The sequence below is a fragment of the Panicum hallii genome, chromosome 2 (assembly GCF_002211085.1).
Source record: "Panicum hallii strain FIL2 chromosome 2, PHallii_v3.1, whole genome shotgun sequence".
NCBI classification, from domain to species: domain Eukaryota; kingdom Viridiplantae; phylum Streptophyta; class Magnoliopsida; order Poales; family Poaceae; genus Panicum; species Panicum hallii.
The window spans coordinates 9,093,260-9,108,950 of NC_038043.1; the positions used below are offsets into that span (position 1 = coordinate 9,093,260).

At 49.6% G+C, this 15,691-nt stretch overlaps 1 protein-coding gene across 1 annotated transcript; it reads left to right on the forward strand.

Annotated features, from left to right (window-relative positions):
* The first annotated feature begins 11,149 nt into the window (after window positions 1–11,149).
* On the forward strand, window positions 11,150–11,581 carry LOC112880859 (wall-associated receptor kinase 3-like). The gene has a single exon (XM_025945598.1). The coding sequence runs from the start codon at window positions 11,150–11,152 to the stop codon at window positions 11,579–11,581; it is 432 nt and encodes a 143-aa protein (XP_025801383.1).
* The last annotated feature ends 4,110 nt before the right edge of the window (window positions 11,582–15,691 follow it).

The following is a 15,691-nucleotide window of genomic DNA, read 5'->3' on the forward strand; positions in this document are numbered from 1 at the left end:
TCCTCGCGTTTGGATCTAATTTGCTAAAGTTCTTGAAATTTGGGAGTTTGATCTGTTTGCTTCCGTGCGAAATTATTTTGAGTTGCTTCCATTCACCCCCCTCTGGTCGCATTTTCCGGTCCTACATAAGCGGCAATAGCTACGGCGGGAGCCCTTACTTAGGGAGGTCTGGGCCGGGCCGTGAGGTCCCTCATGATGCTTGCAATAGCTACGGTAAGACTGGCCATTGGGCTAGCGGATGCTGAAACAAGCCTAAGAAGGGAGAGGTCCACGTCACGCAGGCTGAAGACGCCCATGATCCTCCTCGCACATGAAAGTATGCACAGTCGGCTACAATCTAGCTCCACCGGCTCCGGTGCTCCCAAATTCAATTTGAGCTAATTTTCTTGGTGCCACAAAAACTCTAGTCTATTCCTTTGCTACCATAAAATTTTAGAAATTTCTCTCCGTGCCATAGAAACTTTGGTTTATACTTTCAGTACCGTTCTGTTCCTTTTTTCCATCCATGTGCTGTTAACCGAGGTGTCGAAAGACGGATTTATCCCTAGTCTCACATGTCAGTGCCTGTCTTACTCTCCTGTCTTCAATTCTTTCTTCGTATGGCCCTCTGGCACATCGACTACGCTGTGCCCTCTCGCCGCCGCGACGGCGTCGTCTCGCGCGCAAAGGACGCCAACAACACGCTCCCGGGCTCCACCTTCTCCGGTGCGCACTCCGTCGGCGCCCGCACTACCCGTCGTTCAAGGACCGCCTCGCCGCTACGCCCCGCGTCGAGATCGACGCCAGGTACCAGGCAGCGGCGGCGGCACGTGACGGGGGCCGCAGCGACACGGGGCTGCATAACTTGGCCGCAGCCGGCTTCCGTGACGCCTGCTCGCGGCCCCGCCATGAATCCTTCCTGGCAGGTCGCAGAACCCCGTCGCGACAATGCACAAGCTGGGGGCGCCAGCGGGATGCGCGCCGCGTCGCTCGAGATGGGCTGTGCTGCTGAAGAGGTGAGGGGGGCACGCCGGCACGGCCTTGTCCCCGGTCACCGGCCACAGCTGGTCCCGGACGGAGCGCGGGGCGGGGTCCGTCCTCCTCGCAGCGCAGGGTGCTCGCGCAGTCGCCGGTCACGCACCGCCCGTCCGGCGGTGAGGGCGACGACCACCAGGAGGAGGAAGATGGCTGGCTTGGAGCCGGCCACCGGAGGCCCCATTGGTGCTGCACACGGTGGTTGCTTTGCTTCTGTACGAATTGTGTGTGCTAGTAGAGCGAGGGGCTTAGAACTAGGCCAGCAATCAGCTCTTCCTCCCCCTCCCTCCTCCCTCCAATCGGCAGCCACTAAATCCAAGCGGCCCGCAGCGATCTATCTCCCTGCACAATTCAGCAAAACATCTCCTCCCTTCCCTGTTCTTCTTCTTCACCGAAGCCTTAATCCATGTCCACAGGAGCTGCATCACATGTGCCGCAAGTGTGAGCAGCCGTACGCACCGGTGGGAGGAGACGAGTGCAGAGCTCCATCAGACCACCTCCTCCAGGGCGGGGCGGCGCGGGAGCGGGAGAGCACGAGTCTGCGCGCCATTGGAGATCCGCTCCCGCCTCCGGCCTCCCTAGTCCCTACGCAGCTACGAATCTCGCTCCGGCGTGGAGACGGTGGAGCTCGGCAGATTCCACACGAGAGGGAGAGCGAGGAGGGGGAGGAGAGCGAGAGCAGATACGTGTGTTAGGAATAAACCACGCCTTGGTCCGTGCCGGGGTGTTCCAGTCGCATCGCGTGCATCGCGTGATGAGTTTGTTAGCGTAGGCTAGCTGCGAGTTGGTCAGTTGGTTAGTTTGTGTGCGTGTATGTGCAGGTTAGTCATTGGCGTTGATCGCAAGCGTGCTGGCCATGACTCAGCGGCAAGCTCGGACGACGCGCGGCTCTCGCGGAAGAGTGAACGGCTCACGTTGAGAGGAGGCCGGGTCTCGAGGAGCTCGTGTGGACGTGCACATGAGGATGTGTAGGAGTCAGTTGCTTAGCCGCTGCGGGTAGTTGGGTTAGGGGGTAAATTCATCTTTTCACACCTCAGTTAACAACACATGGATGGAAAAGTGAACGGAATGGTACTGAAGGTATAATAAACCAAAATTTCTATGGTACTGAGAGGAATTCCTAAAATTTTATGACAATGAAGGAATAGGCTAGAGTTTTTGTGGCAGTGAGGGAATTGGCTCGTTCAATTCTGCCACCGATGCATCTTGACGGGGCCAGGGTGTTCATACAACTTGGGCACAATGAGGAACATAAAAATCGGAGATAGATCCTCGACACGGGCGCTACCAACAATAAGACCGGGTCGAGATCCGTCTTCGCCGAGCTTGGCACAAGTATTGTTGCATTGGGATGGTTGCATAGTCGGTGTTGACATTCAACTACAACACATTTTTACCCCCACTTATCTGCAATATTGGCATGAAAAATAGCATTATCATTGATCGTACTTGATAATCAGGTCATTGCATTGGCATATGGTTTGTGTTTTGGAGAATGTTCTATTTTTGCAGAAAAATAATCCTAAATGAAACCCAAAACCAAAGAATGAGCTCCCAAAAGATGACGACCAAAAGACCCAAATGGGACCAGGCCGATTGGTCTAGCCTTGATTTCCATCATCTGGTGCTAGGATTCGACATACGTGCATTCTAAAAGATTTGGGAGCAAAGTATGCAAGAATTGGGCAAGTTATTTTTGGGATCAAGACGAAGTAGTCAGCGTAAATGCATGGTTTATCTTGATCCATTCTTATCCTGAAGATATCGATGAGCTATGCCCACATGCAAATCATAAAAGGCATATATAGAAGATTAGGAGATTACTTGGTGAAGAGGGAGGCGAAGAGGGACGATCCCAGAAGGCAAAAAGAAAGACCAGGCCGATCGACCTGGAGCATTCCATTGCATCCAACACTTACCTTCTGGACGATGGCCTCCTTATAGTATAAATAGTCACCCCTCCATCGATCATGGCATCCAACCAATCCATTTGACAGAAAAAAGCAGGAGGAGCTTGTGGAAGTCAAGTAAGTGTGACTCTATTTGCAGTGTCCCAACAAACTTTTGAGGAAATCAATGGCTCCTAGACGACCATCTCACCACTAATTAAGCACAAATGAAGCAACATATTCCCTACAATTATGGTGTATTGAGTTGCATGCATCAACCAATTCAATCCAAAAGTTTAAGCAATAGGAAAAGAAGGAAAATTCACTTGTACTCAACACTCCGCCACACGTGCAGTCTCCCTCAGACCTCAAATGTGGAAATTGAAGTTGTCTACAATTATTTTATATAATCACGCCCGTAAGGATTCAAAATCGAGACCACTGTCCCTGATACCATATTGAGTTGCATGCACCAACGAATTCAACCTAAAAGTTTAATCTAATTTGGAAGGAGGGCAATTTACTTATACTCCAACATGGTCAACTTGCATGTGGAAAATTTTTGTGCTAGTATCCCCATTGAAGAGTCACAACAGACGCGATCTTACCACCTCTATATAGTCCTTTTCAGGGAGGCAAGCGATTCCGAAACATATAAGCTTCATCATACTATAGGGTTTTTCGTCATAGCCCGGCCCTTAGATTTCTAAGGTAAAATTTGAGGCTCTTTACCATCCCTATCCGTATGCGAGAGCGAGCACTAGTCTACTCTCATAGCACGCTCTCACATTCACAGGCTAATTGAAGTTGGATGCAGATGGTACCGTTTGTGGTGCTGAGCCGTGCGACAGGGAAAGGCAATCAAGTATGATAATTTGAGCAGCAGATGCACATGGTTTGAGTACACCCATCAAAGGTGTGTTGAGGTATGGTCATACATTCTACAGGTGAAAAGGCGACCAGCAAAGTGGAGCTCCTTCAGTTTAATTTGCAATCTTCGATGAAGCGGGCCCATAAGCCTCCTATATGGTCATAATTTTATTTCCTTCGCTCAATATATGAAGTTGAAATGTCTGCAAATGAGGGACGGTCCAATAATGGCACCACGCCACACCTTGTGGAGCTCCCGGACAGCATGGTGGAATCATAGACCATGTTGAACCAGTCATTGCCATCCACGACTTTAATGGTTAAGGATAAATGTCTTAAGCTAATGCTAATGCTCTGTCAAATCGAAGCAGGGCCAGGCTGTAAAACTACAACAAGAATTAACTGCTGATTAGTAGGAGTGTAACGGAAATCAGCACATAATTGATAACATTCCCAAAATCTTTTGCTTCGATCGAGATTAACCATTTTCTGTAGAGACAGGAGGTCATCCTACTGGTGAGCCTGCGTGATCTGATCGTCCATGACTAGGTAGGCCTGGTAGGGGTAGCCTGCTGTGGGATCGTTAGCGCTGGACCAAAAGCTGGCTATAGCTTTTAAAAGCTGGATTCCACGGTCCAGCCGTCTAGATGGATCCAAAACTAATAAGCCCGACTACAAGGTCCAAATTGCAGCTCCATATATTCAGAGAGCAAAGGAAGCTGCAGATAAACAACCCAAGCTCTAGGGCTACATCTTATTGAGATGGCGTGAGCAACCTCTTAGCGTCGTGTTTCGACTACTTTAAAACCGTGGATCGACTACCACGTGATAGAGTCGGGAGAAATCGGGTAGATCTAAAACAAGTCGAGTGCGAGAGAGATGGAGAGGAGAAGGAGCACGGGAGTTATACCGTCATGGCCTTGCATCGCGGGAGTTGCAGAGGGGCCCGCCATCGTCGCGGGCAGCGGTGATGCTTGCGGTAGTCGATCTTCGGGTCGCGACCGAGGGGACGGGGATGAGATGGCGGTGTTGACGACGGCCGTAGGTGGGTCTTCCCGCGGCTGCTGCGCTTCCACTAGATCGGCTAGGGTTTGGACTGTCGGTGGGGTGGCGGCGGCGGCGAACCTCGTGTCACTTGCTGCTGGCCCCCACCTTCCTTATATAGCGCAGTGCGACGGGGCCCACCAGCTACGAGCGAGCTGGGGCGCCCCCGATCAGGGCGCGGGTGAGAGGAGGCCCATCGGGCCCGTTGGGGTCCGAAGGTCTCTAGGAGATCAATCCAACAGTCTCCCCCTTGATCTCACCCTGTACTTTTCTTTTCCTTTCCATTTACTTTTTCTCGTTTCGTCATAGATTTATGCATAGAGCATGCCTCGTCATCACGATCAACTGCCGATAGATTTAGCAGCTATAATACACGCTTCCATTCAAAAACGGATTCTTTAACCTTTTGGGCCCTTGTAGTCCGAAAATCACAAGCTATCCCTTAGCCCCATGCCGGCTATGTGTTTCTTGAATACGCTGGGTGGTAAGCCTTTTGTTAACGGATCCGCAAGCATCTTTACTACGCTTATATACTCGAGATTTATAATCTGATCTCGGACTTTATCTTTCACAACATAATACTTTATATCAATGTGTTTGGCAGCACCACTTGTCTTATTGTTATGTGCATACATTACTGCGGGCTCATTGTCGCAGTACAACTTTAGTGGTCTAGATATGCATCAACCATTCTCAGACCGGGTATAAACTTCTTAAGCCAGTTCACCTGCCCCGTAGCCTCATAACACGCAACAAACTCGGCATACATTGTGGACGATGTAGTGACGGTTTGTTTGCAACTTTTTCACGATATTGCTCCCCTTGCGAGGGTGAACACATACCCAGACGTGGATTTTCTGTCATCTACTGCATAATCGGAGTCTGAATATCCTACGATATGCAGGGATTCTATTTTTCTGTATGTCAACATGAGGCCTTTTGTTCCTTGCAGATAGCGCAGAACTTTCTTTACTAATTTCTAATATTCTGATCCTGGATTACTCTGAAATCTGCCAAGCAACCCGGTAACATAAGCTATATCAGGGCGTGTGCACACTTGTGTATACTGTAAGCTTCCCACAGCTGAAGCATATGGTACCGTCTTTATCTGATCGATTTCATATTGATTCTTGGGATATTGAAATTCCCCATATCTGTCGCCCTTAACTATAGGTGCAGGTGAGGCACTGCATTTATGCATAATAAATTTCTTTAGAACCTTTTCTATATATATCTTTTGAGACAGTCCTAATACCCCTTTCACTCTGTCTCGATGAATTTCGATTTCTAAAATGAATCTTGCTTCACCAAGATCTTTCATATCAAAATATGAGGACAAGAAGCTTTTCGTTTCTAGTAGCAGACTGACATCACTACTTGCCAGTAGGATGTCATCCACATACAGGATTAGAAAGATATACTTCCTATTTTTGAACTTTGCGTAAACGCAATTGTCCTCAATATTTTCTTTAAATCCGAACTCTTTTATTGTTTTATCAAACTTCAAGTACCACTATCTTGAAACTTGCTTTAGCCCATAAATAGATTTCTTTAGGCGGCATCCCAACTTTTTTTTACCTTTCATGATAAAACCTTTCGGCTGTGCCATATAGATGGTTTCATCCAGATCCTCATTTAGGAATGCTATCTTCACATCCATCTGATGCAATTCTATATCATAATGAGCTATAAGGGCCATTATAATCCTGAAAGAATCTTTACATGAGACTGGAGAAAAGGTTTCATTATAATCAATCCCTTCTCTTTGTGTGTATCCTTTTGCCACGAGTCGTGCTTTAAATTTATCTATATTCTCTTGGGAGTCATATTTGGTTTTGTAGACCTATTTGCAGCCTACTGTCTGGGCTCCTTTAGGAATTTCCTCTAAATCCCAAACTTCGTTGGTACTCATCGATTTGATTTCATCTTTCATGGCATCAAGCCATTTCGACGAGTATTCACTTCTCATTGCTTCTTCAAATGAAGTGGGATCATCCTCCATTTGAACTTCTTCGCTATTATAGACTTCATAGTCGTCAGGAATAGCGGACTTCCTTGTTCTTTGAGGTCTTCCATAAGCCTGAGCCTGCGGTACTTCGTCTGTTTGGGGCTGCTGTTGCTCCCCTTCTTGTGTGGCGACAGTTTCTTCAGGAGCCTGATGGATAGGTTCCACATCCTCATTCATTGTTACCACAGGTGGAGCCACTGCAGGTGTTGGCATCGCAGTGACTTGCACTGGCGGTGCAGTTACGGCGGGTAGTGAGAATAAAGGTTCCTGAATCACGGGATTGGGTGTATACACCCGCTTCTCCTCAAGATCAATCTTCCTAACTGTGCCACTCCCCCGGATCATTTCATCTTCAAGGAAGACTGCGTGTCTCGTTTCTACAAATTTTGTGGATCTGTCTGGGCAGTAGAAACGAAAACCCTTTAACCTTTTTGGATAGCCACTGAAATGGCAAGGTACTGTTTTAGGATCTAGTTTCGCAATAGTCGGGTTAAATACTTTTGCCTCAGCAGGACTCCCCCCACACCCGCAGGTGATTCATTGAGAGTACTCTTCCTGTCCACATCTTATACGGTGTTTCCGGCACCGATTTGCTAGAACTCTGTTGAGAATATGAATGGCGGTTTTTAAAGCCTCCATCCATAAACTCACTGGCAATGTAGAATAGCTAATCATGCTTCGCACCATATCCATCAAGGTACGATTACGTCTTTCAGCCACTCCGTTCTGCTGAGGTTCACCCGGCATTGAGTACCGGGCAACTATGCCTTGCTTCATCAGGAATTTTGTGAAAGGTCCTGGAACTTGGCCATATGGGGTATGTCGACCATAGTATTCCCCTCCACGATCGGATCTTACGATTTTGATCTTTAAATCATGTTGATTTTCTACTTCAGCCTTTAATATTTTAAATTTATCCAAAGCTTCAGATCTTTTTTTAATCGGGTAAATATATCCATAGCGGGAGTAATCATCTGTGAATGTTATGAACGAGTCATAACCATCCACACTTTTAACATTGAACGGACCACAGATGTCTATGTGAATTATTTCTAATACACCTATGCTCCTTTTGGCATTTTTCTTTATTTTCTTTACGAATTTACCTTTTATGCATTCAATGCATTGTTCTAAGTCAGAGAACTCTAACGGAGGAAGAATCTCATTTTAACTAATCTTTCTATTCTCCCCTCGAAATATGGCCTAAATGACAGTGCCATAATTTCGACGATGCATCATGAGTTCTTTTCCGTTTTCTATTCACGAGTGTAGACGAGAATACATTTGCGTTGTTATCGCATACAGAATTCAGACTTTCACATAACGATATCAAATAAAGATTATTTCTTCTGAATGCAATGGAAATGACTGTATCATTACATTCTATTAAACACTTGCCATCTCCAAAAAGACATATAACCATCTTTGTTCAGGCACGACACACTAACTAAGTTCCTCTGTAAAGAAGGTACATATAAAACATCTCTTAGAATTATGATAAAGCCAGTGTCGAGTTCCAAGTGAATATCACCCACTGCTTCAACATCGGCCTGGGCTCCGTTGGCAACTTTAATTTGCCTCTCGCTTCTTTAAGTGGTTCTCGTCGAACGGAATCTCTGCAATGAATTTGCAACATAAATAGTTTCTCCTGAATCAATCCACCAAGTGGTTTTTGAATATTCTATATATAAGGATTCATTTACAAACGAAATAATGTTCTCACCTCTCTTTTCCATGATCCTCTTTAAGTATCGGTGATAATTTTTCTTGTAATGTCCCCTTTCTTTGCAGTAGAGACACTGGTCCTTCTCTACTAGAACCTGTCCTTCTTGAGGTCTGTGTTGATGAGAGCTTTTTCCCTTTAGAGGAGGAAGAAAAATTGCCTTTGAAGTTGGCATTCTTTTTCTTTTTCACATAGTTTAAAGATCCGCTAGTGGCGGATTTTATCCTCTCCTCCTCCTGAATACACATCGCAATGGTCTTTTCTATATCCCAAGTATGAGGTTGGGTGTTATAGTTGACAACAAAAGTGTCAAACTCTTTAGGCAACGAAGCAAAAACCAAATGGACAATGTGATCCTCCTTGAAGGCAAGGTCCAATGACTTAAGCTTGTTGTTCTGGTTGACCATACGATGAATGTGCTCTCTGATGCCACCTCCATTGTATCTTTCTGAAACCAGTTGTTTGATCAACTGGGTTGCATAAGTCTTTGAAGAACCAGTGTACTGGTTCTTTAACTTCTCAAGATACTCTTTGACAGTGGCACAATCTGGTATTGAGCCCATAATGGCAGGCTCAATAGTGTTCTTTATCACTGCCAAGCATTTCTTGTTGGCAGAGAACCATTTAGTATAAAGCCTCTCATAATCTGCTTTTGCTTTCTTATAAGAAAGCTTTGTTTGCTTCCAAGAAGCATCTGTATCTGTGTCCTCCCTCACAGGAATCATAGGCTCTGTAGGAGTTGGTGTAGCTAGAACCCAATCCAGTTCACCCATAATAAAATACAGGTCTAGTTTTCTATACCATTCATGGTAATTATCTCCCTTTAAGATAGTAATATCATTGATGAAAAACATCATTGATAACCCTCCTGAAAAATATTCATGAGTGGTGAGAACATTAAAATAAATTCGAATATATTGTTGCATATTTTAAAACGACGTTGGTCAGAATTTAAAATATGCAATAACCTTTTGTATTAAGTCTAAAAACACCGTTGGGCAGAATTAGAGTTAATACATGAAAAATATCTATCAAAAAGATTATAGCATAATTACTTTTGTATTAAGTCTAAAACACCGTTGGGCATAATTAGAATTAATACATGAAAAATATCTATCAAAAAGATAATACCATAGTAATTGCAATATTGTCATTGTCAACGTTGGTCAGAAAATAATAATATTACAATTCAAAATAATCTAGTTGTCTTGAAATTTTAAATCCTCCCGTTGGTTCAAATTTAAATAACAAGACAAGCAAACAATAGAAAATTAATCTATTTAATCTTTGCAGCGGAAAAATTAAAATCTATCAAAACATATGTCTAATTTTATCTTTTAGAAGCATTGCATAAAGTTCAATCAAATTTGAATTTGAAATGCATCAAATTCATTGAAATTCTATTGCAAATGACTTCTGAAAAATTGAAAACCGATGCACAGTGCTTCCTTTGAATCCAGCCCACCCAGCCTTTCTTTTGCGCGGCGGCCCAGCGGGGGGACCGGCCCGTGCGCGTGCGGCGGCCCAGGGGCAATGGCCCGTTAGGGGCCGGCCTGCGCGCCGGCGCTTGCGCTCACGGCCGCGCGCGAAACAACCTGGGCTCGGGCCGCCAATTCCCCATCCCGCCTGGGCCGAAAGAAGCGTGATAGTGCATGGGACGATCTCGACCGTTGAACCAAGATCGACGGTCGCGCGCGCATCTCGGCCGAACAAAAACCCCAACGGCCACCGCGTGCTGTAACCCTAGCTCATTTCCACTCCCAGCGCCTTCGTCTTCTCCACCCGAGCGAGTGAGGGCAGCGGCGGCCGGCGGTGTACCGGCGCCATGGTGAGCCCCCTCGCCGGTGCGCGCGTCCACCTCAAGGTGAGCGCGCCGCCGTCGAGCGGCATCACCATGGTGCCCAGATCCAGCGCGCGATGAGCGGCACGGTGGCGGCTCGCGCGGCCTCTGTCCGCGCTTGGCCCACGGCCTTGCGAGGTCGGGTCGACATGCCGGCGTCCCGAGCGCGTCGGCAATGGATGGCGCAAGGAGAGAAGAGGTAAGTCCTCCCCTTGACCGTCGTCCCCTTTTCTGTTTTAGCTAGGGTTAGGGTTTCTGTTGTTCTGATCTAGGGTTTCTGTGGGTTCTCCCAATCTCACATCAACGCGAGTAGGATTAGGCGACTAATACAATTGTTAGTGTCGTGTTTTGACTACTTTAACCGTGGATCGACTACCACGTGATAGAGTCGGGAGAAATCGGGTAGATCTAAAACAAGTCGAGTGCGAGAGAGATGGAGAGGAGACCAAACTAAATCTCCTCGTGCAGCTCGAGAGGAGTTTGGAACTTTGGATTTGAGAATTAATGCTATGTGGTGGATGGACGGCAGCATTGAGGAATTATGATTTTCCTTGAACCATAAAATAGTATGTGTTTCCGTCCTCCAAGTCTCCAACCATACCTTGATCTGGAGAGTATGGGGGCCGGCCGGGGATTAAGTTTACTAGTATAGCATTAGCAGTAGCGATATTCCCGCATCGTGATCAAGTCTCCGTTTTGAAGCCATGCGCACCTGTGCGGCGACCGTGACACGGCACCTACTAGTCGCCGCAGCGGCGGCCATGGCACTGCTGCCGGAGATCTTGCCAGCTGAAGCAGCGATGGACCAGGTCCCGATTGGGATGCCCAACTGCCCGACCAGCTGCGGCAACGTGAGTGTACCGTACCCGTTTGGCATCAGCTCTAGGTGCTACCTTCCGGCGTTCAGCCTCACCTATGAAACGAGCCACACGCCGCCGCGGCTCCTCCTCGGTGACGGCACCCTCCAGGTCACTGACATCTTCGTCAACAATTCTACCTTACGCACCCATGGTCCAGAAATATCTGTGAGAGGGTCTATCGCGACGGGTGAGATAGCCAACGGCACGTGGGGCGGTCAAGGGTGGGGCCTCGCTGACGGCGGGCCCTACGTCCTGTCGGCGGGGCACAACGAGTTCATCATCACGGGCTGCCGCCTCTTTGCCGAGTTGCTAGTCGCTGGAAGTGACTGTTAGTAGCAGAATTTTCACTCTCATTGAGAGTGAAATGACACTAGGAATTGGGAATTTTCTGGGTTTATTTCTCAATCTCTACCACAATGCCATACCCTCCAAGGGGTTGAAAATACATACTTATAGCTGCCAGCCAGCCAAGAATATGCTAGATGCTGTCCTAGATGCTAACTGCTGTCCTAAAAGCAGTCAAGATGCTGCTGTCCTAGCTGCTCTAAAAGCAGTCCAAGATGCTGAGAAAACCACCCTGCCCACAAACACCAAGTACAGAGACTTATTCCCATCATTGTCTCCCTAAGTCTTGTGCGTCGTCTTGTGGGAAATCTGGACCATCCCGGTCTTGGAGCAGAGCACCAGGAACCTGATCCTTCCAAGAGGCGTGGTGAGCAGGTCTGCAAGCTGGTCCTTGGTGTTGATGTAGCCTACCTTGATGCTTCCTTCCTCCAAACAGCCTCGGATGAAGTGGTACCTCACCCGGATATGCTTGCTCCGGTCATGGAAAACGGGGTTCTTTGCCAGGGCCAGAGCGGACTTGCTGTCCACTTGGAGATCCATCGCTCTAGCATCTCTGCCGAGGAGATCACCGAGCAGTCGAGCGAGCCAGATCGCCTGAGTCGAAGAGGTGGAGGCCTTGATGTACTTGGCCTCACAGCTGGATAGAGCTACCACCTACTGCTTGATCGACTGCCAGCTGACGAGGCACTTGCCAAGGAACAAGAGAATCCCACTGGTGCCCTTGCTGGTGTCGATATCGCCGGTGTGGTTGCTGTCACTGTACCCGACGAAGTGTGCCACTTCGGGGCACCTTGGGTAGTAGAGGCCATGGTCGAGAGTCCCTGCAACATAGCGGATGATCCTCTTCACAGCCTGCTGGTGCTCCGTCGTTGGTCGCTGCATGAACCAACTAACGTAGCCGACGGAGAACGCCAAGTCCGGCCGTGTGTGGGCGAGGTAGCGAAGGCTCCCAACAAGATGCCGGTACTGGGTAGCGTCCACCTCCTCTGCCCTGCTATCACGGCTCAGCTTCAGCCTCTTCTCCATTGGAGTGAGAACTGGGTTGCAGTCAGTGAGCCCGTCTGGCTCAACGATGCGCTTGGTGTAGGCGGTCTGCTGAAGTGTGATCCCGGAGTTGTTCTGGTGCACCTCGATCCCCAGGTAGAAGGAGAGAGGCCCCAAGTCACTCATCTGGAAGGTGGCCTTCATCTCTTCCTTGAACGCCGCCACCTCCGCATCCTTAGTGCCGGTGATCACCAAGTCATCGACGTAGACGCCCACCAGCATGACATTTCCTCCATTGCCCCGCCGGTAGATGGCCGCCTCATGCGGGCTTTGCTCGAAGCCCATCCTCCTGAGCGTGGAATCCAACTTGGCATTCCATGCCCTTGGTGCCTGCCGCAAGCCATAGAGGTCCTTGCGCAGGCGCAACACCTTGCCCTCCTTGCCGAGGATCGCGAATCCCGGCGGCTGGTGCACGTAGACCTCCTCCTTCAAGTCACCGTTAAGGAACGCTGATGTGACGTCCATGTGGTGGACATGCCAGCCCTCCTAGGCAGCCAGCGCAAGGAGGAGTCGCACAGACTCCATCCGTGCCACGGGAGCGAAGGCATCGACAAAGTCGATCCCCTCCCGCTGCAAGAAACCTCGTGCCACCAAGCGAGCCTTGTGCTTGATGATGGCACCAACTTCATCCCTCTTCAGCTTGAACACCCACTTAAGGGTGATCGCACGGTGACCACAAGGGAGATCTGTAAGCTCCCAGGCGTGGTTCTTCTCAACCGCATCCATCTCCGCCTTCATCGCGGCACGCCATGCCGCTTCTTTCTCGGCCTCTGTGAAAGACCGAGGCTCGCCGTTGTCGCACGCAAGGTGCAACTGCCCCTCCAGGTCATGAGGCACTAGTCCCGGCACTGGCTGGTCACCGAGAAGGTCCTCCATCGTACGGTACCGCAACGGCTCGTCGTCGTAGCACGCATTGATGCGCTCCTGATCGTGAGAGAGCGGGGTAGCGAACTCCACCGGGCTAGGCTCGACGTGAGCTAGTGCTGGAGTAGACATGCCCGGAGAAGTGGCTGTCGGTGCTGGAGTGCATGACATCACCGACTGAGGTGGAGCTGATGAGGAACTCGTCGTAACTGGAGTCATGGCTGGAGAGCGTGGTGTCGCCGGCTGTGGTGGAGTTGGCGAAGGCGACCTCGTCGCAGCCTGAGTCCTGGCGGAAGAGCGTGGTGTTGGTGGAGTAGAAGGCGCCGGGGACGGTGAAGGCTCGGGGACTGGGGTAGGCATGCTCATCGAAGAGGAGCTGCCTACTCCCCCAGGTCCCTCGAAGTGGAAGTACTCGACAGTGAAGTCGTTGTACGTCGGAGTCGAGCCGTCGTCCACCGCCTTGTCCCATGCCCATCCTCGGCCTTCGTTGAACAAAATGTCGCGCGCGGTGCGTGCACGCTGTGTCTTCGGGTCGAGGATGCAGTAGGCCTTTGAGCCCTCCGTGTAGCCGACGAACACTCCCATAGTGCTCCTGTCATCGAGCTTGCTGATGTGGCCAAGCTCCTTGGCGAACGTGAGGCAGCCAAAGACCCGCAGGTGGGAGACCGCCGGCTTGCGCCCATGCCAAACCTCGTATGGCATCCTGCCGTCGAGTGCTTTGGTAGGCGAGCGGTTGAGGATGTAGATAGCCGTCACCACGGCCTCTCCCCAGAACATAGCCAGCAATCCCCTCTGCTTGAGGAGGGCCCGGGCCATCCCCACAACCGTCTGGTTGCGCCACTCGATGACGCCGTTCTGCTGCGGGGTGTACGGCGTGGAGTAGTGGCGCTGAATGCCCTCTTCAGCGTAGTACGATGCGAATTCAGCCGCCATGAATTCGCCGCCATTGTCGCTGCACAACACGCGCCGCTTGCGGCCGCACTCTGCCTCCGCTGTAGCCTGCGTGCGCCTTATGGCGTCCGCAGCCTCTCCCTTGCTGCCGAGGACCATCACCCACATGTAGGGGTAGTGGTCGTCGACGAGCAGCAGTGTGACATTCAGGTACTTAGGATTAAAATATACTAGATTCTAGTATAAAGTATGTATGTTTGATCTTGTGTATGTGTGTTAAAAACTTTAATGTAAAGGCAAAAGGGTATTTTTGTAATTCTGGGAAATATAGGTCCTTCGGTGCAAAAAAGGTGAGAATGGTAGGTAAAATCAAAATGTGTAAAGGGTTATTTTGCAAGAAGCAAGTACTTACTTTTAAACCTTGGTGAGAAGTGAAACTACCATAAGGATTCAATTGGAGTGTAGAATTTAAATAGGATTTCTCTCAAGTTTAAAATTTTGCCAAGTTTTAAATTAGATTCAAATCCTCAACTCTTTTGAAATTGAACCTTAAAGCAAAGTTGTAGATATCTCTAACCTCTACACTTTTGCTTTTGGGCACATTTTCATTTGAGCTATGGTTTGAAAGTTGTTTTGACTTTACAGTGGAGTCCCTGCATTTTTTGGAAAATCGCAGATCAGTCCTTGTCTTCAACCTCGAGCCCCTCCCCCTCCCCTACCTCGCGCCCGTGACCCCGCCGCCCTCGCCGGCCATTTTCTCGAGCTCCAGCTGCCCCGCGCCGCTCTTCTCCGCGCCATGTGCCCCTCCAGCACCGCACCCACCGCTTCCCGGCCTCTGCTGGCCCTCTCCCTGCCCCTCCACGTCGCGCCGCCGCCGCCCGAGCCGCCACGCGCACCGCCGAGCTTGCCAGCAGCTGCTTCACGCGTGTTGTGTCTCCCCTGGTCTTAAAGCTTGCCCAGGAGTCCCTCTTGACTTCGTTTACTCATTCCACCGCGCCTCATCATCTCTCTTTCCTTCCTCCGCTTGAGTACTCTCGTCGGAGCTCCGCCGCTGCCTCGGCTCGCCATCGACAGCTGCCTCTGCCGCCTCCCACCCTCGATCCAGTGCTCCAGTAGCACCGCCGCCACCCACTGATTCTCAGAAACCCACCCAATTTCACTCTCCCGCACTAGAGCAGCCGTACCACCGCTCCGGTGAGCTCAAGCTCCGCCGCCGCTTGATCTTACCATCGTCCTGACGCTCCGCCACCTCTCAACCCCTGCCAGCACACCACCAGCACCACATCACCCAGAGAAAGC